Source organism: Mustelus asterias, chromosome 5 (genome assembly GCF_964213995.1).
Source record: "Mustelus asterias chromosome 5, sMusAst1.hap1.1, whole genome shotgun sequence".
Classification (NCBI taxonomy): Eukaryota; Metazoa; Chordata; class Chondrichthyes; order Carcharhiniformes; family Triakidae; genus Mustelus; species Mustelus asterias.
In genome coordinates, this window is record NC_135805.1 from 138,311,772 (window position 1) to 138,336,634 (window position 24,863).

General features: G+C 43.8%; 1 protein-coding gene across 1 annotated transcript in view; it reads right to left on the bottom strand.

The window, feature by feature from the left end:
* Positions 1–1,779: 1,779 nt before the first annotated feature.
* trim67 (tripartite motif containing 67) overlaps positions 1,780–24,863 on the bottom strand; it is a 43,664-nt gene continuing 20,580 nt past the window's right edge. The window contains exons 4-10 of the mRNA XM_078213368.1: positions 24,722–24,832; positions 20,646–20,799; positions 17,755–17,912; positions 9,454–9,592; positions 6,692–6,995; positions 4,932–5,094; positions 1,780–4,569 (exon numbers count right to left, since the gene is read on the bottom strand). Of these exons, the coding sequence (XP_078069494.1) occupies positions 4,486–4,569; positions 4,932–5,094; positions 6,692–6,995; positions 9,454–9,592; positions 17,755–17,912; positions 20,646–20,799; positions 24,722–24,832 (1,113 nt within the window). The 3' untranslated portion in view covers positions 1,780–4,485. The remainder of the gene's footprint in view (positions 4,570–4,931; positions 5,095–6,691; positions 6,996–9,453; positions 9,593–17,754; positions 17,913–20,645; positions 20,800–24,721; positions 24,833–24,863) is intronic.

Below are 24,863 nucleotides of genomic sequence, written 5' to 3' on the forward strand. Positions count from 1 at the left end.
CCTAAAATGATGATGATGATCTGGTCATTTATCACGTGGGAGCTTGCTGTGCACAAATTGGCTACCACATTTCCAACAGAAATTGCACTTAAAGTAATTAATTGGTTTAAGTATGTTTGGGCGTTGTGGAAAGGCTATAGTAGTGCATGCCTGTCCTTATTTTCACTTTGTCCTACTTTTGAAGGATGGATGGCCTGCACATACTGCCTCAGACATGGGGTGGGGGGGGGGGGGGGGGGGCTTCCCTTATGAATTTAAAGGACCATACCATACACCATAACTTCAGAAATTCCAAAACATTGTCTTGAGAATGCTGGAGAGCAGAGTTATTCACCATCCCATGTATTGTCTATACAAAGAGGCGACCAACAATAATGACTATTAGGAAATAGGGAAAATATCTGACTGCAGCTGACAGGATGGGTCTGCCAACATGTCCGTGACTGCCAGGTCCAAATACATGCAGGCACACTTGTAAAATCACAATGTCTGGTGCAGGTAGTGAGGTGTTTGTTATTACCCAGGATCGTGCTGTCATTTGACTGACGTAGGGTAGCAAAGGAATACTCCAGGGGTAATTCGATTCACTTGTGAGAGAGAACCCAGTGAATTTGAGGGAAACTGGAGCAGACATCTGAAATGGTAATTCAAGATAGCAGACTTCCAAGAGGAGGCGGGGCGGGGGGCAGTCAAACTTGTTATGAATAAATTCGCTCTACAGATATTCTCCATTTCGTGTTAGAGGACTAATCGGTGGAAAGCTTGTGAAATGCCTGGAAGACATCCACCCATTTTGGGGAAGATCTTGATCTAAGAATATTCAATAATTACTTCAATAGTTTGGATGTTAGAAATTGGCTGGGTTTAAGTGAAGATATTGACCCTATGAGCAGTCCCCTTCCTTCAGGGAGGCATGATTAAAAGGATGATTCCACTTCTGGAGCTCTTTCTTTCTGTTCTGATCCCACAAGATATCCTGGAGATCGGAGGATTAATTTGTTTCTGGCAAAAAAAACCTTTCTGCTAATTTGTCTCCTGAATTGTTGCATGTCAAACAACAGAGACAACTGTTGCTACCAGACAAAAATCAGAAAGATGACACAAAAGGTAACACAAGGCTTTGAGGTCATTCATAGAAGCAATTCCATACTATATGAAGACCATTAGTGAACTCAAATGAGACAAGTGATTGTAGCAGGTCTAAACTGAGCTTAACGGTGAATCATAGCATCCTACTTTGTATCTGAAATACCATCGCGATATTGAGACGTGACAGGTCAGGACATCCTTTGGGATCATTTTTTTCTCTCTGCTAAACAGGACTTGCTTCTATATAACATTTATCAAAACAATTCATAATCATTAAATTGGTAAACAGCCACCTTGCACAGCAAGATCCCACAAATAGCAATTAAATCGATAACTGACCAGTCATTCTGTTCCTTAAGTGGTACTGGGTTTAATGAGGAGCATTGACCAGCTATGGGTTCATCATGTCATCCATGGCCCCCCCAACAGTGTTGGACTGGGTTATCCACTCAACATGGGGAATGAACTCACAATTTGCTAACTCCAGATAAGGCTGGAACTCACTGTGCAAGCTGACACTCATTCAATAGCTCTTCAATAACTTATAAGCAGAATTGCTCCAATAAGAGGAATATACACTTCAAACTTTTAGCACAAAGCTATTCATAAATTGACTCACAAGGTGCAGTCTGTTGGCAGAAAAAGTAAATCCTAAAGAATAAAGTGCAGTGAATATTTCCTTTTTTTTTTGCACATCTCCAAGAAACCAATTTTAAAATAATCAACTCACCGACAGAATTCTGCAGATTAACCTGAAAGGGATTAGAATTTGCACTCTTTGCCAAAGGTATGCCATTTCCCACACTCAAAAAAATGGTCTCACCAAGTATAGGGTCCACTAAGTATGTACAAAACTTAAAGGTTAAGGCAGTTGACTAGCTGCCATGCCTGAGGACTTCCCTGAAGTGATGAACTTGGCATCACCTGGCAAAGGGAACACGGGAAAACCTTTTGGTGGATCGGGAGAGTGGGCTCTGGAGGGAATGTTGCTTCTTGGAAATCGGCCAAGGCGTAGAATACACCAGAGGGTTTTCCACGATCTCCTGTCCCAACCTTGACACAAGTGACTATCTCTGCTCTTTTTCCAGCATTTCCATTGATGGTCTGCAGAAAATGGTGAGAATTCCTATGGAAGATCTGCCCCTCGGGTCTTTAGAATGCAGACCTATCGTTGAAGTAAAAGTTGGCAGTGCCGATGCTGTAATGTGATCGGCCATGAGCAGTGTTACTATTTACCCAAAGGTCGGATGAATGTTAAAATTTTTAACTTTTAAAGTTAATGTAATTCTGTTTAAAACTTCTAAATTTTGAACATCGCCAAATTAAATAGTGCCACCAAAGTGCATAATCGAGGAAATATCCACAAACATTGGCAAATTCTGTTCAACTATACATGCAAAACAACAATCTTCCACAGCACTTTTAAACACTTCTGGTGGCTGCCACCTTTGAAACCAAACAAAATGATACATTAACAAAACAGACACCAGCACGATCACAAAACACCTATTAAATTTACAACCTTCCACATTTAGCTTACATCATACAGATTTGCAAGAGTTTTCTTGCATATTATTTTCCATAAACTCTCTTCCCATATTGTAAATACTTTATACATCAAACTGAAAAAGAAACAAGTGCATTGATTTTGGTGCTAAAATGTTTCAGTGATTTTTTTTTAATTAGAAAGGTCCTTTAGGCCACTCACAGACCAAGACTGGGCAGGGGGACGTAAGGTGTTTGCTCACTCTGTTCTGCACCAGCCACTGGAAAATGTTCAGCAGCAGCCCATTCACATGTCCCTTCCTCTCCACTCCTGGAGAATCTGCACCAAGTTTGGGATTTTCCCATTCAGCTGTCCTCCATCAATGAAAATACTTATATTGGCGAAGGCAAACAAGAGGATACCACCTCAGCAATCAGAAAAATGAATTAGGATTACATACATCAATGGTATAGGGATGTCAGTACAGACCAGTATAAAGCTAGTTCATTAATTTAACAACTAACTATATCTCTGTATTGGCAAACGTCAAAGTAAATATGTCAGTTTGCACTGGAGAAGTACAGGCTGCTTATCCTTAGAAACAATAGTCCTGGCACTCGAACTTTTTAAGAATTTGCTTCACATGAAAGAGGTAATGAGAACACAATATCATTTGATTATTTATAGTTCTTAATCATTAAAGGAAAATTGGAAGAAGCATCACAAGCTTCCTGCTGAAATTGAAAATGCTTGGAAAAAAATAATTTATTTTCCATTTCCCCTCCTATTTTCTCCACAATTGTTCCCATCCCATGTACCAGTTAACCTTTCTATACAAGTAGTTCACCCTGGTCTCAAGGACTGATGCACTGGCAGGCATCTTCCCATCTCCTCTCAGCCTCTGGCAACTAAGCTATGAGACTGCGGGAAGAATTGTACAGAAACAACTCTCTCTTTTCTAGACTGTTTGCTCTACTTCTCCGAGTTAACCCTCTGCTGCAGGACTCTTATCTTTAAACGAGTGCACAAATGATTCTCCTGTCTGGTTTTTAACTGCAGGAAGCAGCCAGGGGCAGGAGGAAGGCAGGCTGGAAATCAGCTGCTGTGAAAACAGCCCCGGCACATGTTTGATAGGGAGCGATTCCAGGTAGTCACTGGAGACTTCGCAAGGTGTTGTCAATCAGCTGTGCACAGATGCATTCAGCAAATCCCAGATGCACTGGTTGCTATAGCAAACTGCTTAATCATCCACTTCGTGGGCAATGTGTAGCGTGCCAGGGCACTGTCGTTTTATAGAATGCCAGGACTCCCCAAGGCACACAGAGCCTGTCCATTCCTAACCAGGTTTGATACCCGTGTCCCAGGTCTGTCCGTCAATCTGTACGTACTTGATTTATTTGGTTGACATTGTCTGTGAGGAAAGCAGGAAGCAGATGGTTTGATTTGAGGGATGGGAATAGCTCACCATTTAAATAATGTCCTTTGCTGCTAAAAGAGAGCTAATTCCCTTTATCCAAATACATCCAAACTGTTTTCATGCTGCACACCTGAAGAAAATTATGGTCTCACAATCTGAGGTACTTTTTTTTAAAAGGTAACAGAGATTGTTGCACAACTGCTACTTAGAAAGTTTGTTTTTGCTAAGAAACTGGAGCTCCTGTTTGGCTGTAACTCCTGTAGCTTCTCGAACACAACGGTTAGAATAGATACCATTAAAAACTGTGAAAACCTTTTAGGATGTTACATTGCTGAGTATCATGTCTCACTAGTGTGACGTAACTGAGGTTTAATTATAATTACAGGAATTGTAGATTTTATCTTAAGGTTTTTTTGATCTGTTTTCTATATATGGGATTGGGAGTTTTGGAATAGACTTTTAATACGTGTATGGACTGCCAGTCTGTTGGTAGTCAATACTTAGACTTGCTGTTGGGGCTACAGGATTTTCCTTGTTTGATATGGTTTGGAACTTCCAATCCTGTATGAAGAGTCACCTGTTGGAAGAAAAACACATCTTAAAATATCATAGAATCCCTACAGTGCAGGAGGCCATTCGACCCATCGAGTCTGCACCGACCGCAATCCCACCCAAGCCCTACTCGCATAACCCCACATATTTACCCTGTTAATCCCCTGGCACTAAGGTCAATTTAGCCTGGCCAATCAACCTAATCCACACATTTTTGGACCCAAAATGACCCCAGTAATTGCAAATTACAATATTCTTTAGTTTGAATGAAGTAGCAGCTCAGTTAGGAATTTTCAGTCAGATCTAGAAGTATGAAAACCTTCTCTCGTCAACACCGGAATAAAGGAGTCTAGTGAAGGCACATCTTTCATTGTGATCCAATCTTACCTGGACGTTCCTATTGATGCTGATAGCAGGAACAAAGATACCTTCCAAATTTTCAAAGGCCACAGGGCCTTGCTGCACATTGTTGATGTAAAATGAGAGGATATGCTTGGTTAGGTCCAGGAGAACTCCAATTGTTGTACCTTTACAAATCCCACCTTCTGTCCTAGAATATGTAAAATGAATATTCTATTCAAGCCAACATAAACTGTTTTGACTGAATTAAACAACTTTCTCATCTGATATTTCTATTACTGCACTGCATTGAGATTAGTGTCACACACAGTGGTTAGCACTGCTGCCTCACAACGCCAAGGACCCAAGTTCAATTCCAGCTTGAGTCACTGTCATGCAGACTCTGCATGTTCTCCCTGTGTCTGCGTGGGTTTCCTCTAGGTGCTCCGGTTTCCTCCCACAGTCTGAAAGACGTGCTGGTTAGGTGCATTGGCCGTGCTGAATTCTCCCTCAGTGTACCCAAACAGGTGCCGGAGTGTGGTGACCAGGGGATTTTCACAGTAACTTCATTGCAGTGTTAATGTAAGTCTACTTGTGACACTAATAAACCATCAATAAACAAACAAAAAAACCAAACAAAAAAACCAAACAAAAAACACAGTTGAAAGAGAAAATTGTGTTCTAAATGTGCCGATTAAAAAAAAGAACAAATGCTATACCATCAGGGATTTTCAATCTGACATCCGGGAGAGGAGTCTAAAGGATCTACAAAAAATTCTAGCTGATAAAGTCCTCCTCCTAGTACTACCTCTTATTATTAACTGGCAGCGATGCTCTTTGCACCCTTGGCAATACAACCAATAAGGATTGAAAAGCACACAGACCATCAGAAGTCAGGAGTATCTCAACCTGTGACAGTGTGGATTGCGTGCCGACCTGTGACAGTGTGGATTGCGTGCCGACCTGTGACAGTGTGGATTGCGTGCCGACCTGCACAGCCTGAGCTCAGGCTTCCCTCAATGCAGCATGTCCAGAAGACATAGGAGCAGAAGTAGGTAATTCAGCCCATCTAGTCTGGTCCACTAGTTACTGAGATCATGACTGATCTGATATGATAATCCTTAACTCCACTGACATGCACAGAGTGGTCGGGACCTCCCACCCTGACCAAGGTAGATGAGAATCCTGTGCAGTCCAATCGTGTTAAATATGACAACGTGGACTGAGATGTTTTAAGTTTATTTATTAGTGTCACAAGTAGGCTTACATTAACACTGCTATGAAGTTACTGTGAAAATCCCCTAGTCGCCACACTTAACACTGCTATGAAGTTACTGTGAAAATTCCCTAGTTGCCACACTCTGGCGCCTGTCCAGGTACACTGAGGGAGAATTTAGCATGGGCAATGCACCCTAACCAGCACGTCTTTCGGCTAACTATTGTGCCAGCCTAACTGAATCACCCGAGTAATTACCCCTTTCAGGTGAGCCAAAGAAAATTTTCAATTAGTGCAGTTGATAATTGACTAAATTATGGAATGAAAATGAGGGAACAGCACTTTTTAGAAGTTTTAAATTGTTTGTTCTTGGGATTTGCTCAGCTATTGTTGCCCTGAGAACATTTAGAATAAACCCCATGGTGGGTTTGAGCTGCACATAGACTAGAGTGAGTAATGCTGGCAGGATTCCTTCTTGAAGATCACTAATGAACTAGTTCGTGTTTTTTTATTCCTGGTGAGACAACACAAATAACCAGCTTTTCGGAATTATTTTCTGAAATATTGTGTAGTCATAAAATGAACCACTTACCTATTTGTGTGGGAATTGCAGTGCATAAACCAGCTGCGGTTGTTGTCGACATACATGGCCCAGGCCTTATCATCCTTGCCTAACATCATATCCTTTACTAAATTAATTCGCGCCACTCCAAAAGCAGGATCAGGATGGTTATCATAGCGATCGACAGACAGTTCCCAGTAATGGACTCCTTTGGAGAGTGCGACAGATCCCAGTACGACACGATCATCGTAGCTATTACATGTAACAGTCAGGTTATCATTAGACAGAAGGATATCCGGATGGGCAGAAGTGGGGTCAAAGGTGAACCAAGCCACTGAAATGGAATAATAGAACAGCAACTTCAAAACAGCGAGTAACATATTCTGACAGACCCCACCCCTCCATCCCAGTCCCTCTTCTTCTGCAGAATTATGCAAGGTTATGAAGGTGGCCACTGCTTATTTGAGCCTAGCAGGTGAGTATGGCAGGTTAGTCCAGAGGGTTGGCACTGCTGCCTCACAGCACCAGGGACCCGGGTTCGATTACTGGCTTGGGTCACTGTCTGTGTGGAGTCCTCATGTTCTCCCTGTGTCTGCGTGGGTTTCCTCCCACAGTCTGAAAGACGTGCTGGTTAGGTGGATCGGCCGTGCTAAATTCTCCCTCTCTGTACCTGAACAGGCGCTGGAGTGTGGTGACTAAGGGATTTTCACAGTAACTTCATTGCAGTGTTAATGTAAGCATAATTAAAATGAGTGGGAAGCCTGACTGATTATATTCTTGCCCAGCACATGGATGTCAAGGTGAACTATAGCACCCCTCACCCCAAAGAAAACAGTATAAAAAATCCAAATTCTAACCTTCTGACTGTAAGGTGGATGCTATGCTGGGTGGTGGTTTTATTCACTGTGCAATGAGGGAGATAGCAGAATGTTGCTTTAGTTTTCCTCTAAATATATCACAGCTCCAGCAATCTATTATAAAGCAACATGGGCAGTGCCATGTGACCAGGCTACTTGCCCACTCTCTGGGTGCTATGTATATTATATTTTGCAGGGAAGTTCCATTGCAGGAAGCAAGCAATTTTAAAAGGTGAACACATTCCTCCCCCTAAAACCTTACGGTATGAAAACGCTGACTCGCTGTCCGCGATTTTACCAGCTCTTGCCCATCGATGGTGGTGTGGGGCTCACGATTGGCCATGGGCCCTCGTGGGGTTGAGGGGGAAGCGGGGGGGGGGGGGTGTGAGAAACGATTGGGTTGAGGCTGGCTCCAGCAGCAGAGGCCTGACAGCTCTCTCTGTCTGTCTGTCAGGCCTCTGCTGTTGGAGTTGTGCATGTGCAGCCACAGAGGTCTGTACATGTGCAATAGCGCCCTCTGCTGCTTGATCAAGCTGGCTGGTGAATTTAGCCCCACCCACAGCCCATTTTCTCATGCACTCAGTGCATTAGATTGGGAGTAAAATCTTGCCCAAAAATCAGATCTGCAACTCTCCCATTTTCACACTAGCTGGACACTAAGAATTCTTCTTGTAAAATTCTGTCCATTACATCTTTGCTCTTTCACATTGGCCTTTAATCATTTGAACAGTAAGAGGAAGAAAACAATAAAGGATAAAATATACAGAGCAATTACTGGAACAATAAAAGCATCTCCTCTTTCTCCTTTATCTCATCTTTGCACACATTTCATAGACAGTAATTAGCAAACTCGGCATCTGAATCTCTGCAAGGGCTATAATTCCTCAGACAAGATTTCCTTGAAGCTTCATTGCTTCTATTACAAGGTGACTTTTCAGATTAATTTTGAATGCAATAGCAATAGTTCTTGGCCTGTTACACGGAGCTCTGATGTGAACACTAACAACTCCTATAATAGTCGTTTGGTAGTACAGAATTTGAGCATTGCTGAAAAAAGGAGACATAATTTATCAAAGCTTTTCATCTCGCACTCATCAGGACAATTGCAAGGATACAAATCCAAGGGATGCAACAACTTTATACTGTATGAGAAGAGAAGGCTAATTGTTGGTAAGTGGACCCTATTGTTAGAGGAGTTGTCATGGAAAATGCATCATTTGATGATGATTGACAGTTAACTAACAAGTATTGTTTTAAATTTAAACCAGGCAGCTTGACTCTAATTGGCCAAGGCATTGCCCTGAAAATTGAACCAGCGAATGGCTGTCACTTATTTTGTTTAGCTGAAACAGGCACAATGTGTGAACGTGTTCTTCCTGTCTGCAAAGAACACGGCCCTGTGTCTTAATATATGTAGCTTCCATTACACACCAATGCGCCACATTGGAAGCCTGGCTGACCATCTTAAATTGGTTGTTGCCATAATTCTTAGCACACTGAGAATTAGTTAGCAAATGTTTTCCAATCACAGAATCACATCTAATGTTGAACACTGGGTGGGATTTTATGGCCTCGCTCATCCCGAAACCGTAAAATCCCACTCAAAGTCAACGGATCTTCCCATGCTCCGCCCCTCGCCTGCTCCAATTCCCGTGGCGGGCGGGATGGTAAAATTCCAGCCACTGTGTTTTGTAAGCATGGGCCGGTTGGGTACAGTTTGTACCTTGCTCATTGCGAACAGCAGCAGGGACATGCTGTTAATAAATTCAGATGTGAATCAAGATCATTTCATGACGTAAAACCAGTGGCTAAGATGTCCAACACAGTTAAAACAATTCGGGGGATAAGACTGTAAATTCTGATAGATGCATCAAACAACAATTACACAGAAGTTATTAACATTGTAAGATTAAATTGCTATTGACTATTCCTCACCCTCAGACGTCTGCAACACAACTGTTTTACTGTAAGGTCCAACCCCTGCTGAGTTAAAGGCTTTTACTCTTGCATTGTAGGCACTGTTGAACTGGAGTCCATCTACCGTGCACACAGTTTCTTTGCCGACATACACTTCCTGAAATTGCAAGTATACTGGCAGTTAGTTAAGGGTGGCAATGAAAGATCAGGACAACAGCACTTCAGGCTTTTAGTTTCCTTGTTGCATAAGTGACACATGCACATAAATTACAATCACCATATAATAGAGCATCATCCGTGACATAAGTCAAGAAATTAGTTAGAAACATGGCATCCAAATGCTTAAAGTGTTCATTTTTATGGCATTTCTATCTGCTGTTCTGAAATGAAGGTGGTAACCAGTTTTCTTTCAGCAGTAAGTAGTTGCACATTAATATTGCACGCAATTTACAGGAAAAAAATCATTCTGATTTCAATATTTTAAGTTTATTTATTAGTGTCACAAGTAGGCTTACATTAACACTGCCATGAAGTTACTGTGAAAATCCCCTAGTCGCCACACTCCGGCGCCTGTTCGGGTACACTGAGGGAGAATTTAGCACGGCCAATGCACCTAAATTCAGATGTGAATCAATGCACCTATCCAGCACATCTTTCGGACTGTGGGGTGAAACCAGAGCACCCAGAGGAAACCCACGCAGACAGTGACCCAAGCCAGGAATCGAACTCGGGTCCCTGACTGTGAGGCAGCAATGCTAACCACTGTCCACTGTCCTGCTCACAATATTTTGTTGTGTTACAAATCAAGTGCAAAAATTAATTCCACCTATCTTAGCCAAAACAAAGAAATTTAAACATTTAAAATTTTAAAAATCCCTTCTGGATCTCTCATATGTGGTGACTTCCCATATCATTCTCCTTCAGAGAGGGTGGGGCAGTCAAACGTATTGGGTGGAAATTAATTTGTGCCTGTTCTTGGGCATAAGTTGGAGCCCTGAGGCTTACCTGACATTAGATATTGGGCCTCATTTTAATAAGAAGTTGCTGCTACCTGACATGACAGCTTGTCCAATAACTGGACAGAATTTGGGACGGCTGATAGTCAGGTGGGAAACTTTGTTAAATCCTGGGTAGAGGGGAATAAACCTGTTGGACTTTAACCTGGTGTTGTTAAACTTCTTACTGTAGAGGGGAATGCACAGGGGTAGGAGGCAAGCATGGTCTCACAGCAAACCAGGGCTGTGACGCTGGGAGAAGGTGTCAGACTAGATAAAACCAACAACTTCCCCAACTGCTGGTTAAGATGCTATATAGTAAGAAGTTTCACCACACCAGGTTAAAGTCCAACAGGTTCATTTGGTTGTCCCAAGCTTTCGGAGTGTCGCTCCTTCTTCAGGTGAGATGCTATATAACAGGGAGCGTTAGTCTGAGAATCAACAATAGGGGGGAGAAATTCTCCCATCCCACCCGCCACGGGAATCATAGCGGGTGGGGTGGCGGACCACACAAAGGTCCATTGATGTTGGGTGGGATTCTCCGGTTTTGGGGCGAGCGCGGCCAGAGAATCCCACACATGTTTAACCTAGTTTTTCATGAATTTCGTAGAAAGGATCTGAAACAAGCACGAATTCTGCTTTACATGTTTAGATTAATCCAATGGTGATCTAGTAGCTGAGTAGAAACAGCAGGCACCATTATGGTTCACAGTACAGATCAAGCACAAGTCCTCACACCCAAATAGAACATAGAACATAGAACATTACAGCACAGAACAGGCCCTTCGGCCCACGATGTTGTGCCGACCTTCATCTGAAACCAAGATCAAGCTATCCCACTCCCTACCATCCTGGTGTGCTCCATGTGCCTATCCAATAACCGCTTAAATGTTCCTAAAGTGTCTGACTCCACTATCACTGCAGGCAGTCCATTCCACACCCCAACCACTCTCTGCGTGAAGAACCTACCTCTGATATCCTTCCTATATCTCCCACCATGAACCCTATAGTTATGCCCCCTTGTAATAGCTCCATCCACCCGAGGAAATAGTCTTTGAACGTTCACTCGATCTATCCCCTTCATCATTTTATAAACCTCTATTAAGTCTCCCCTCAATCTCCTCCGCTCCAGAGAGAACAGCCCCAGCTCCCTCAACCTTTCCTCATAAGACCGACACTCCAAACCAGGCAGCATCCTGGTAAATCTCCTCTGCACTCTTTCCAGCACTTCCACATCCTTCTTATAGTGAGGTGACCAGAACTGCACGCAATATTCCAAATGCGGTCTCACCAAGGTCCTGTACAGTTGCAGCATAACCCCACGGCTCTTAAACTCCAACCCCCTGTTAATAAAAGCTAACACACTATATGCCTTCTTCACAGCTCTATCCACTTGAGTGGCAACCTTTAGAGATCTGTGGATATGGACCCCAAGATCTCTCTGTTCCTCCACAGTCTTCTGAACCCTACCTTTGACCCTGTAATCCACATTTAAATTAGTCCTACCAAAATGAATCACCTCACATTTATCAGGGTTAAACTCCATTTGCCATTTTTCAGCCCAGCTTTGCATCCTATCTATGTCTCTTTGCAGCCTACAACAGCCCTCCACCTCATCCACTACTCCACCAATCTTGGTGTCATCAGCAAATTTACTGATCCACCCTTCAGCCCCCTCCTCTAAGTCATTAATAAAAATCACAAAGAGCAGAGGACCAAGCACCGATCCCTGCGGCACTCCGCTAGCAACCTGCCTCCAGTCCGAAAATTTTCCATCCACCACCACCCTCTGTCTTCGATCAGATAGCCAGTTACCTATCCAATCGGCCAACTTTCCCTCTATCCCACACCTCCTTACTTTCATCATAAGCCGACCATGGGGGACCTTATCAAACGCCTTACTAAAATCCATGTATATGACATCAACCGCCCTACCTTCATCAACACACCTAGTTACCTCCTCAAAAAATTCTATCAAATTTGTGAGGCACGATTTGCCCTTCACAAATCCGTGCTGACTATCCCGGATTAATCCGCATCTTTCTAAATGGTCGTAAATCCCATCCCTAAGGACCTTTTCCATCAATTTACCAACCACCGAAGTAAGACTAACCGGTCTATAATTACCAGGGTCATTTCTATTCCCTTTCTTAAACAGAGGAACAACATTTGCCACTCTCCAGTCCTCTGGCACCATCCCCGTGGACAGCGAGGACCCAAAGATCAAAGCCAAAGGCTCTGCAATCTCATCCCTCGCCTCCCAAAGAATCCTAGGATACATTTCATCAGGCGCAGGGGACTTATCGACCTTCAGTTTATTCAAAACTGCCAATACATCCTCCCTCCGAACATCTATTTCCTCCAGCCTATTAGCCTGTAACACCTTCTCTTCCTGAAAAACATGGCCCCTCTCCTTGGTGAACACTGAAGAAAAGTATTCATTCATCACCTCGCCTATCTCTACTGATTCCATACACAAGTTCCCACCACTGTCCTTGACCGGCCCTAACCTCACCCTGGTCATTCTTTTATTCCTCACATAAGAGTAAAAAGCCTTGGGGTTTTCCTTGATCCGACCCGCCAAGGACTTCTCATGTCCCCTCCTAGCTCTCCTCAGCCCCTTTTTCAGCTCATTCCTTGCTAACTTGTAACCCTCAATCGAGCCATCTGAACCTTGTTTCCTCATCCCTACATAAGCTTCCCTCTTCCTTTTCACAAGACATTCCACCTCTTTTGTGAACCACGGTTCCCTCACTCGGCCATTTCCTCCCTGCCTGACAGGGACATACCTATCAAGGACACCCAGTATTTGTTCCTTGAAAAAGTTCCACTTTTCATCAGTGCCTTTCCCTGACAATTTCTGTTCCCATCTTATGCCCCCTAATTCTTGCCTAATCGCATCATAATTACCTCTCCCCCAATTGTAAGCCTTGCCCTGCCGTCCGGCCCTATCCCTCTCCATTGCAATAACAAAAGACACCGAATTGTGGTCACTATCTCCAAAGTTCTCTCCCACAACCAAATCTAACACTTGGCCCGGTTCATTTCCCAGTACCAAATCCAATGTGGCCTCACCCCTTGTCGGCCTATCCACATATTGTGTCAGGAAACCCTCCTGCACACACTGCACAAAAAGTGCCCCATCCAAACTATTCGACCTACAAAGGTTCCAATCAATATTTGGAAAGTTAAAGTCCCCCATGACAACTACCCTGTGACCCCCACACGTATCCATAATCTGCTTTGCAATTTCTTCCTCCACATCTCTATTACTATTTGGGGGCCTATAGTAAACTCCTAGCAACGTGACCGCTCCTTTCCTGTTTCTAACTGCAGCCCATATTACCTCAGTGTGCATATCCCCCTCAAAGTGCTTTTCCGCAGCCGTTAAACTATCCTTGATTAACAATGCTACTCCTCCACCTCTTTTACCAGCTTCCCTACACTTACTGAAACATCTATACCCCGGAACGTCCAACAACCATTCCTGTCCTTGTTCTACCCACGTCTCCGTAATGGCCACAACATCGTAGTCCCAAGTAGCAATCCACGCCCCAAGTTCATCCACCTTGTTCCGGATGCTCCTTGCATTGAAGTAGACACATTTCAACCCATCTTCCTGTCTACCGGTACCCACCCTTGACCTTGATACCTTCCCCAATATCTCACCACCCTCAACACTGACTTCCGGACTACAACTCCTTTTCCCACTTCCCTGACAAATTAGTTTAAATCCCCCTGAAGAGCCGTAGCAAATTTCCCTCCCAGGATATTGGTGCCCCTCTGGTTCAGGTGCACCCCGTCCTGTTTGTAGAGGTCCCACCTTCCCCAGAACGTGTTCCAATTATCCACGTATCTGAAACCCTCCCTCCTGCACCATCCCTGCAACCACATGTTTAAGTGCACTCTCTCCCTGTTCCTCAACTCGCTATCACGTGGCACCGGTAGCGTACCAGAGATGACCACATGTTTTGTCTTTGCTCTCAGCTTCCAGCCCAGCTCCCGAAATTCCTGTTTTAAATCCCCGTCCCTTCTCTTACCTATGTCGTTGGTACCAATGTGTACCACGACTTGTGACTGTTTCCCCTCCCCCTTAAGAATCCGGAAAACACGGTCCGAGACGTCACGGACCCTGGCATCCGCTAGGCAACAAACCATCCTCGAGTCTCTTTTGCTGCCACAGAACCTCCTATCTATCCCTCTAACTAATGAGTCCCCAATAACTATTGCCCTCCCACTCTCCTCCTTACCCTCCTGAGCCACAGGGACGGACTCAGTGCCGGAGATCCTCTCACTGCGGCTCACCACTGGTATGTCGTCCCCCTCAACCGTATCCAAAGCGGAATACTTATTGCTAAGGGGAACGACCACAGGGGATCCCTGCACCGACTGCTTCTTCCCAGCCCCTCTCACCGTCACCCATCTATTTTCATTCCTCGGAGTAACTGTATCCCTGAAGCTTCTGTCTATGGCCATCTCTGCATCCCTAATGATCCTAAGTTCCTCCAACTCCAGCTCCAGTTCCCTTACACGGTTTTGGAGGAGCTGCAGATGGATGCACTTCTCACAGGTATAATCAGCAGGGACACTGACGTCGTCCCTCACCTCGAACATAGTGCAAGAGGAACATTGCACTGCCTTCACACCCATCCCCTCTAGATACCTTGCCAGTACCAGGTAGAAACAGCAAAAAATGAATTAACTCACCCCTGCTCGCCCAAGCCCTGTGAGCCAAAGCCCTACAGCTTTCACTCTGCCTCCTGCTCACTCTGCTGCCCGCTAACGACGCTGCCCACTCAAAAGTGCGGCCTACTTTTAAACCCTCCAAAAACCTTCCCAGACTCCTGCTGGGCCCACTTCCTGTTTTAAAAAAAACCTCCGATTTTTTACACAAATTTAACTTAAAATAAATAAATAAATGTAGTGAACAAACCAACTGCCTTCTCCTCAGCCTGGTCCTGTGGAACAATATTGCTACACATTGTGCTTGTTTTACATCCGAGAATCAGAAGAATACCGAATTTTAACCCATAAAGTTTTCTAATGCTTGAGTATCAATTAAATAAAATATTCTCTGGGAGCTCTGTAACTAATATATCTTTCCATTGGACAGCAGCCATTTCAAGATAAATCTAAATGTTAGTTACAGATTACATTACACACAAAACGCATCAGCCTGGGAATCCAATACATTACCATGGATTTCAGTGAGATTTCCTTTAGTTTTGAGGTTTATTTGCAGGCAGTCTGTGCAGTTGCTGTCAATCAGTAGGGTTAATATGTTGAAATCCATATTGAATGACTAATAATTGTGCCATTCATGTTAAGCGTACTGATTACTCGAAACAACATATGGAAGGGCCAAGATCCATTCATTCATTGGACTAGTGGAACATTAGTGGAACATGTGGAACATTACACAGGCAAATGTGTTATTTGGCTGAACACAGATGTGTCGATAACAAGCTGCAACAATAATTCATTAACATCTCACCACAGAGGTGTTTGACAGCCTTGAAACACAGTCCAGCTTTTGCTACCATGTATTGGGTACACAAGCTGGAGTTACAGGGAAAATTTAGTGTGTTTTCAACAAGCTTTGTTTTCCTGTAGTGGTTTTGATAATATGCAGTGACAAACCAATTTTGCAATCAAAACCATGCAATTAGAATGGAAATGACAAAAGATTCAATTTTGCTAATGTCATAGGGACATATAACCCGAATACATTGCTCATAATAACCATTAAAACAAGTGCAATTCTCAAATACATTCAGCTAATAACCTGAAATATTCCTATCCAATGTGTAGAGCTATGATGATGTGATAACTTTGTGGGATAAAACTGGCAAAAATTATATTATGGCCCTTAAATTTGCTCTGTCTCCTGTTACAGAACTGGAGTCAGTTTACTGTTCTTTTATAACATCAAGAACTGACGATGAATGGAATTGAATTCATTAGTAAAATGAAATGGAAATCAGCCCAAGGCAAAAGTCTGAGCCATTGAAAATCCCATAATTCCAAAAGATTGTAACTGGATGTTTATTAGAGAATAAAGTTGATAGCTCTATTCATTAAATGATCATCATGGCTCAGTGAACTTATCAAACAAGGGAAGAAACCCTCAATGCACTGTTCTGGTGAATTAAAATGCGTTCTTAAAGAACACATCTGCAATTTCCCTATAAACAGCAACCAGGGAAAATCTTCCCTTAGTGAAAAGTCGAGCCAGACGCCAGGGGAGATTTTCCTATCCCGCTGCGCTAAAAAATTGGCGCAGCGGACTGTGAGAATCTCGTGGAAGGCGATGCGCGGGATTCGCGTTCCTGCCATGATAGCGTTTCCCAGCGCCAGATTTCCAGCGGCGTCTGCTCCACGCCAGAAATCAGCAAGGGGACGCGGAAATGATTTAAATAATCATTTCCCTCTAATTTAAATGAGATTAGCGGGCCCAGGACTGAATTCTCTGGACCTGCTAGCCTCTCCCAACCCACCAGAGTGCCTCACTCCAGCGGGGATTACACTAGCTCCCCACTTCCGCGGAACTAGCAGCCTGACCCTGCTGGAGTGAAGGGGAGGGCAAATCAGAGCCCCTCTCCCCAGGTCCGGGCGTTGGTGTCCCCTGGGCATGAGCCCCTGGCACTGATCCCCTGGCACTGCCCAAGGGGCAAAGTTCCAATTCCCAGGGGGCATCTTAGCACTCTCCGCCAGGCATGGGGCAGTGCCAAGGGGTGGGGTCTATTGGTGTGGGGTCTAAGGGTGATCGGTGGGGGCCCAGGAATGGCGGGGGGCAGCATTCGAGCCAGGGATGGAAGGGGGCGGGGCAGAGACCCAGTGTTGCGGGGGTTGCAGAGCTGGCCAGCGATCGGTGAGGCCATCACTGCGGGGCCACAGCACATGCGCCGATCTGAGCACTGACAGATCGGCGATGTGCAGTGGCCCACTCAGCGCACTGATTTCAGCCTCTCCAGTGGGCCCCCTGAAATTTAATGATATTCACGCTGGTGACCTCTGATTGCACAGAGTGGGAGATTCTAGTGTGAACTCCCACTGAAAAAAAAGCGTGAATTACTCCAGTTTTCACACGAATTCGACACTTAGAAATTTTTGGGGAGAATCAGGTAGATTCCAGATTGAGAAAGAATTGGTGAGCATAAAAATATTTCACATTTCTTTCAAACATCAGTATCAAAGAATGAATTTGCTGACTTTCAAAGAAAGCTTTGCACAAATTTAACATTCACTGTTAACAATTCTGAAAATCAATTTGTTCTTTTTAGCTGCAAATATATTGTGACCACATGAAAAGTGAAATACTTACCTGGAAACGTCCACCATTTCCATCATCGAGTTCAAGGATATAGCCTTCAATCGGTGTCTGGTTGAGTGCTGGTGCCTTCCATGCAAGTGTGGCATTGTTGTTGTGAGTACAACATTTCTCCAGTTGTAGTATTGGCGCAGGTGGCACTGCAGAAGGAACTAAGCACACTTCAGTCTAACTCTGCCTTTGTACAATAGCATTAATAAACAGTATTAATAAACCTACAATCAGTTCCCAATTCCACAAAGTTCCACAAAAAAAAGGGATGAACAGTATTTGCTGGCTTTGCCAGTGACACTCACATCCCAGGAACCAATATATATTTTTTAAATGTGTTGTCACATCTCGAGAAATGTCTATAAGCATTCACCATTCTGTGGGCGGCATGGTGGCACAGTGGTTAGCACTGCTGCCTCACAGAGCCAGGGACCTGGGTTCAATTCCAGCGTCAGGTGACTGTGCGTGGAGTTTGCATGTTCTCCCCGCGTCTGCGAGGGTTCTCTCCGGGTGCACCAGTTTCCACTCACACTCCAAAGATGTGCTGGTTAGATGGATTGGCCATGCTAAATTGCCCCTTAGTGTCCTGGTATGTGTAGGTTTGGTGAATTAGCCATGGTAAATGTGTGGGGTTATGGGGATAATGTGGTGGGCCTGGGAAAGATACTGTCAGAGAGTCGGTGTAGACTCGATGGGCCAAATGGCCTCTTGCACTGTAGGGAATTCTATAAAGCACCCAATTTGTGGCAGCAAGATTATCGCAAACAGTAGTGAAATTCACAACAGGTTAACTTGCCGAATTGTAGTGCTTGAGGGGTGAATGTTAGCAAGAGGATTCTCTGCTCTTCTTTCTGAAGAGCATTTTCAGCTGCTTCATCAATTATCGTCTGACCATCATAAGGTCAGACGTGCAGCAACTGAATTAGGCCAGCCATATAAATACTGTGCCTACGAGAGCAGGTCAGTGGCTGGGAATTCTGAAGCGAGTTACTCAGCTCCAACAGCACTCAAGAAGCTCAACGCCATCCAGAACAAAGCAGCCTGTTTGATTGGTACCCCATCCACCACCTTCAACATTCACTCCCTCCACTGACACACAGTAACAGCAGTGTGTACCAGCTGCAAGATGCACTGCAGCAACTCACCAAGGCTCCTTTAATAAAACCTCCCAAACCCGTGACCTCTACCACCTAGAAAGACAAGGGCAGCAGATGTATGGGAACACCACCACCCACAAGTTCCCCTCCAAACTACATATCACCCTGACTTGGAACTATATTGCTGGATCATGTGACTGTTCTGTAATCCAGTCTTTGATGACTTGCGCAGTGTCAAAGCTGTAGCCCGATGTTGCTAGGGCTTCAAATAGGTCCCCGACCTGGACTTCTCAACATGGCTTCCTCCTGCACCACCACCACACCACCCACCCCCAACCGCTGCCCCATTGTCAGTCGAAATTGGACAGATCATAACTCAAATATGGAACCTGAAACTGTCAGTATTTGCAGGTTCACTTTATCACCATGACCCAGAGTATTTTTTTGCCCCAAGAAGGACAACACCCCCACTCCTACCCCTTTAAATCCCATTGGAATTGACTTGAAGTATGCAGCCAAATTGGGTGGGGGTGCAGGAGTATTACCTGCTTCAGATAGACTGAGCAAGATTCCGTGCATTCCCTGTCTGGAAGCAGCAGAAGGCTGTTGACAGCTTCAGTTTGTCTATTGGGCAGAAACCCGGGAAAATGAGAAGAGAGGCATGTCAACTGCTACTTTATTACCATACCTCTTCGGGTAAGCGTTCTCCAAGGCGGCCTTCACGACACACGACAACGCAGAATCGCCGAGCAGAAACTAATAACCAAGTTCCACACACGAGGACAGCCTCAACCGGGATCTTGGGTTCATGTCACATGTAACCCCCCCCCACCATTTGGCCTGGACTTGCAAAATCCTACTAATCGTCTTGGCTTGAGTCAATTCACACCTCTTTAACCTGTGATTATCCCTCTTTTCCACTCACACTGTCTGTACCTGTAAAGACTTGATTACCTGTTAAGAGTCGGATTCCAACCATTACCTTGCAATTGAGTTTGTGTCTATATATGCCGTGTTTGTGAACCCACCTCTCCACTCATCTGATGAAGGAGCAGCACTCCGAAAGCTCGTGCTACCAAATAAACCTGTTAGACTTTCAGCTGGTGTTGAGAGTCCCCCTGACACTAAGGGGCAATTTAGCATGGCCAATCCACCCAACCTGCACATCTTTGGGAGGAAACCGGAGCATCTGGAGGAAACCCACGCAGACAGGGAGAGAATGTGCAAACTCCACATAGACAGTGACCCAAGTCGGAAATCAAACCTGAGTCCCTGGCGCTGTGAGGCAGCAGTGCTAACCACTGCCACCGTGACGTCCCACTGACCACTGTGCCACCGTGATGGTCTCTGTCTCTTTTGTCTCTGCTTTGTGATGTACTTAGAGGAATAATGGACTCTGTTAGTCCTGTACAATATCACAACCAAAGCACCACAAATATAATTGCCCTTCACATTCTCAAACATTTCAAAGGTTTTACATAAAACACCAGGGACATGCTGCCTCCATTGTTTTTTTGGTTGTGATTTTCTTAAATTTGTTCCTTCTTGTTACAGGACACGGCTAGACTGGAGGAAACATAAAACTCCAGTTTACCTTTAAGGAAAATACTTTGGAAAAAGTATTTGAATCAGATGTGATGTGAAACCTCAAACCTTGTGTGTAACAAAATGTCTTACAACCACAACAACTTGTGAATCTGAGTGTATCATGTAAAGTTCTTGGCATAAACCAAAAGACTCGCTTGCAAATTTTAACCTAAAGTCATATTGCATTATTGCTTCATTATTGTTACTTACTTTTCATTTGAATAAAATCAAGTTGGTGAATTGACTGCAGTATTGGGCCATTGTCGAGCGTCAGGTCAAATTCAGGGTTTATTTTGGGCTCCAAAGCTCCTTTAACCCACTGCTCCTGAGACACTTGCACACGCTTGATTAAAGCATCTGAAATCTAGAACCACAGCAATTAATATCATGCATCGGCAAGCTTAACAGTGAAGTTTTTGATTCAAGTTTGTTTTAAGGTGAATGCTCAAATTTGGAATTGGCACAGGATGCAGCAATTCAGATAATAGTCCAGCTATGAAGAGAGGCTGGTTAGGCCGGGGTTGTTTTCCTTAGAGCAGGGGAAGCTGAGGGCGGAACCTGATTGAGGTGAACAAAATTATGAGGGACATAGCTAGGAAGAAACTTTTCCCTTCAATGGGAGAGGGGGTCAATAACTCGGGGGCATAGATTTAAGGTAAGGGGCAGGAGAGTTAGAGGCAATTGAGGAAAACCTTTTTCACCCAGAACTCACTGTCTGAAAGGGTGGTCGAGGTGGGAATCCTCACAACATTTAAGAAACATTTAGATAAGCACTTGAAATGCCAAAGCATACAGGTTATGGACCAAGTGCTGAAAGAGCTTTCCGGTTAGTTTTACTCCTCTTTTCTTATCCAATAGCCCTATTTTTTTTTCCTTCAAATATTTTATCCAATTTTCTTTTGAATGTTACTATTGAAGCTGCATTTGCCACCTTTTCAGGCAAGTGTATTGCAGATCATAACAACTCAAGGTATAAAATGTTTTTTTCTCATGTCACCTCTAGTTCTCTTACCAATCACCTTACTTCTGTGTCTTCTGGTTACCTAGCCTTCTGCTACTCAAAACAATTTCTCTATTTACTCTATCAAAACCATTCTTGCTTTTGAACACCTCCATCAAATCTGCTCAACCTTCTCCGCTCTAAGAACACTAATTTCTCAGTCTGGCCACATAATGGAGGCCCCTCATGCCTGGTAGCGTTCTCGGAGATCTCTTCTGCACCCTCTCCAACACCTTGGCATCTATCCCAAAGTGCAGTGCCCAGAAGTGAACATAGTGCTCCAACTGAGGTCTTATCCGTATTTTTTCAAAAGTTTATCATAACTTCCTTGCTTTTCTTCTCTATTCCTCTGGTGATAAAGGCAAGGATTCCATCTGCTGTTTTAAACAGCCTCTCAAATTCACGTGTCATCTTCGAAGATGTGCGTGTGTGTATATATATATACCCCAGTCTCCCTTTTCCTACACATCCTTTAAAATTATATCATTAGTTCATAGAGTCCTTCATGTTTACTATGCAAGTGCATAATGCTTCCTAATATTAAATAAAGGTGCAAACATTGTTCGAGAATGTCATGCTTTCTAACTTGTAACTGGAGTTTGTGAGCGGCACGGTGGCACAGTGGTTAGCACTGCTGCCCACAGCACCAGGGCCCTGGGTTAAATTTCAGCCTCGGGTGACTGTCTGTGTGGAGTTTGCACGTTCTCCCCGTGTCTGCGCAGGTTTCCTCCGGGTGCTCCAGTTTCCTCCCACAGTCCAAAGATGTGCGGGTTAGGTGGATTGGCCATGCTAAATTGCCCCTCAGTGTCAGGTGGACTAGGAGGGTAAATATGTGGGGTTACAGGGATAGGGCCTGGGTGGGATTGTTGTTGGTGCAGAGTTGATGGGCTGAATGGCCTCCTTCTGCACTGTAGGGATTCTATGATCCTATGATTCTATGAAACCGCAACATAACCAGCGGATGCTGCAAAAGCAAAAATACTGTAGATACTGGAAACGTTTAGCAGGTCTGATAAAGCACTGCTGTCCCACAGCGCCAGGGACCCGGGTTCGATTCCCGGCTTGGGTCACTGTGTGGAGTCTGCACGTTCTCCCCGTGTCTGCGTGGGTTTCCTCCGGGTGCTCCGGTTTCCTCCCACAGTCCGAAAGACGTGCTGGTTAGGTGCATTGGCCATGCTAAATTCTCTGTGTACCCGAACTGGTGCCAGAGTGTGACGACTAGAGGATTTTCACAGTAACTTCATTGCAGTGTTAATGTAAGCCTATTTGTGACTAATAAATAAACTATAAAAAAAAGTCTGGCAGCATCTATGCAGAGAGAAACAGAGTTCATGTTTCAGATCAGTGACTTTCAACAAAGCTAGAAAACGATAGCGATATAATAGTTTTTAAGCAACTCATTTCAGTGACGACCAGTTTGGTGGCCAGGAAAATACAGTGAAAAATAAAGCCATCTTCAGAGCACTAAGGAGAGTTGATAGAATTAGCTTAAAAATTGTAGGAGAATTAAAACAAAAATAAACAGCAGTGAATTTGATAACCGGCAGGGACTGGCAAGAGGAAGGATTGCAAGTCCACAAATAGAATAAAATCTTTCATTTCACATCTCCCCAAATGCTACATCTGAGACTGGGAATGAACCAAATGGTTAAAAAGGAAATGTGAACCTATACATTTTCTTTCTGAGTCAGTGCTAATATTACTGAAGGAGGCCATTAGACATCAGATATAATTGTTTTAGAAGCAGTTCAGAGAAGGTTCACATGACTCATTCCTGGGATGAAGGGCTTATTTTATGAAGAAAGATTAACAGGATCTCTAACCATTGGAATTTAGAAGAATCAGGGATGATCTTATTGAAACATACAAGATCCTGAGGGGACTTGTTAGGGTGGATACCGGGAGGATGTTTCCTCTTGGGGAGGGGGGGGGTGGAGGGGGGGGGGGGGGGGTAACTAGAACTCGGAGGACATAGTTTAAGAATGAGAGGGATCCTTTTAAGACAGCGATGAGAATATTGTTCTCCGAGGGTCATTAGAATTCCCTTCCCCAGAAGGAAGAAGAGGCTGGATCTTCAAATTTATTCAAGGTTGTCAAGAGTAATGGGGGGCTGTCAGGAAAATGGAGCTGAGATCACAACCAGATCAGTCATCACCTTATTAAAGGGTAGAGCAGGCTCGAAGGGGCAAATGGCCTACTCCTGTTTCTAACTCAATGGTGTAGAATGGGTGATATCGAATGGGCTGCCATTACACATTGCACTGGATTCTTTCTTCTAGTGACTTCATCACAAAGCAATATAGACAAGGTATAATGTATAGCTAATGTGTGTGATCACTGATTTCACACCATTGTTCAAAGTTAAAGTGACTCCTACTGTGTCTGTGCAAGTTCATTGCAAAAGATATGCAATATGAACCCCATTACTCCTGCTCCCTCCCTGCAGCTTGAATCTCTCTGCTTCAAATACTTATCCAACTTCATTTTAGAAGATGAAGTGGCTGCTGCTTCAACCACACCCTGTGGCTAAACATTCCAACAACCCTTTTCAGAAAGAAATTCCCCTATCATTCCTTCAATGACAATTTCAAATTAATTTGTATCAATCATCAATCCCCTCCAAAACTGAGGGAACAGCCTTTCTCTGTTCATCCTACCAAACTGCTTCTTACATTTTCAAAAATATGACTAAAATTTCCTCTTAGCTTCCGCTGCTCCTGTGGGAAATATTCTGAAGATGATCAACCTCTCCTCATGGCTAATATTCAATCCCTGACGTCACCTAGGTGAACCCACACCGTACACTCTCTCTTTAGAGCAGAGAACGCAAAAACTGCACAGTAGTCCTGTGGGTCAACGTTTTGTACAAATTCATTATTCTTTTTTATTATTGCACTCTATGCCCTTCTTACAAGACCCATTCATACACTACGAAATCCTGCTGCCTCTCCTTTGTGATTCAAATGGAGGATTAGTGTTACAAGTCTTGTTCAATTAACACTTCCTTTTGAATTATTACAAATAGATTAAACTTTAAAATAAGGTGCTAATGATAATAATAATAATGCCAAAGTACTGAACAAGTGCACCTGCGAGAAATATATGATGTTCCAATGGAGAAAGATCATTCATGATTTCCTTCTACGTAGAAATTTAAATAATTTGTCTTACATGAAAATAGGTTTCTACTCTTTCCATGCGTGTCTTTGAAATAAATGTTAATGTTGGTAAGTTAATGTTGGAAGACTTTCTGCTGCATAATTACAAATAGATGCACACTACATACCTGTAGAAATCCACTGGGATCATTGTCTTTTAATACTTCTAGACAATATTCCATCAGACCAGTCGTCTGGCGAAGTTTCAATGTGCAGTGGCTTATCTGTTCCCGAACGACCTGTAAAGCATGGGTACGATATTTATAATCT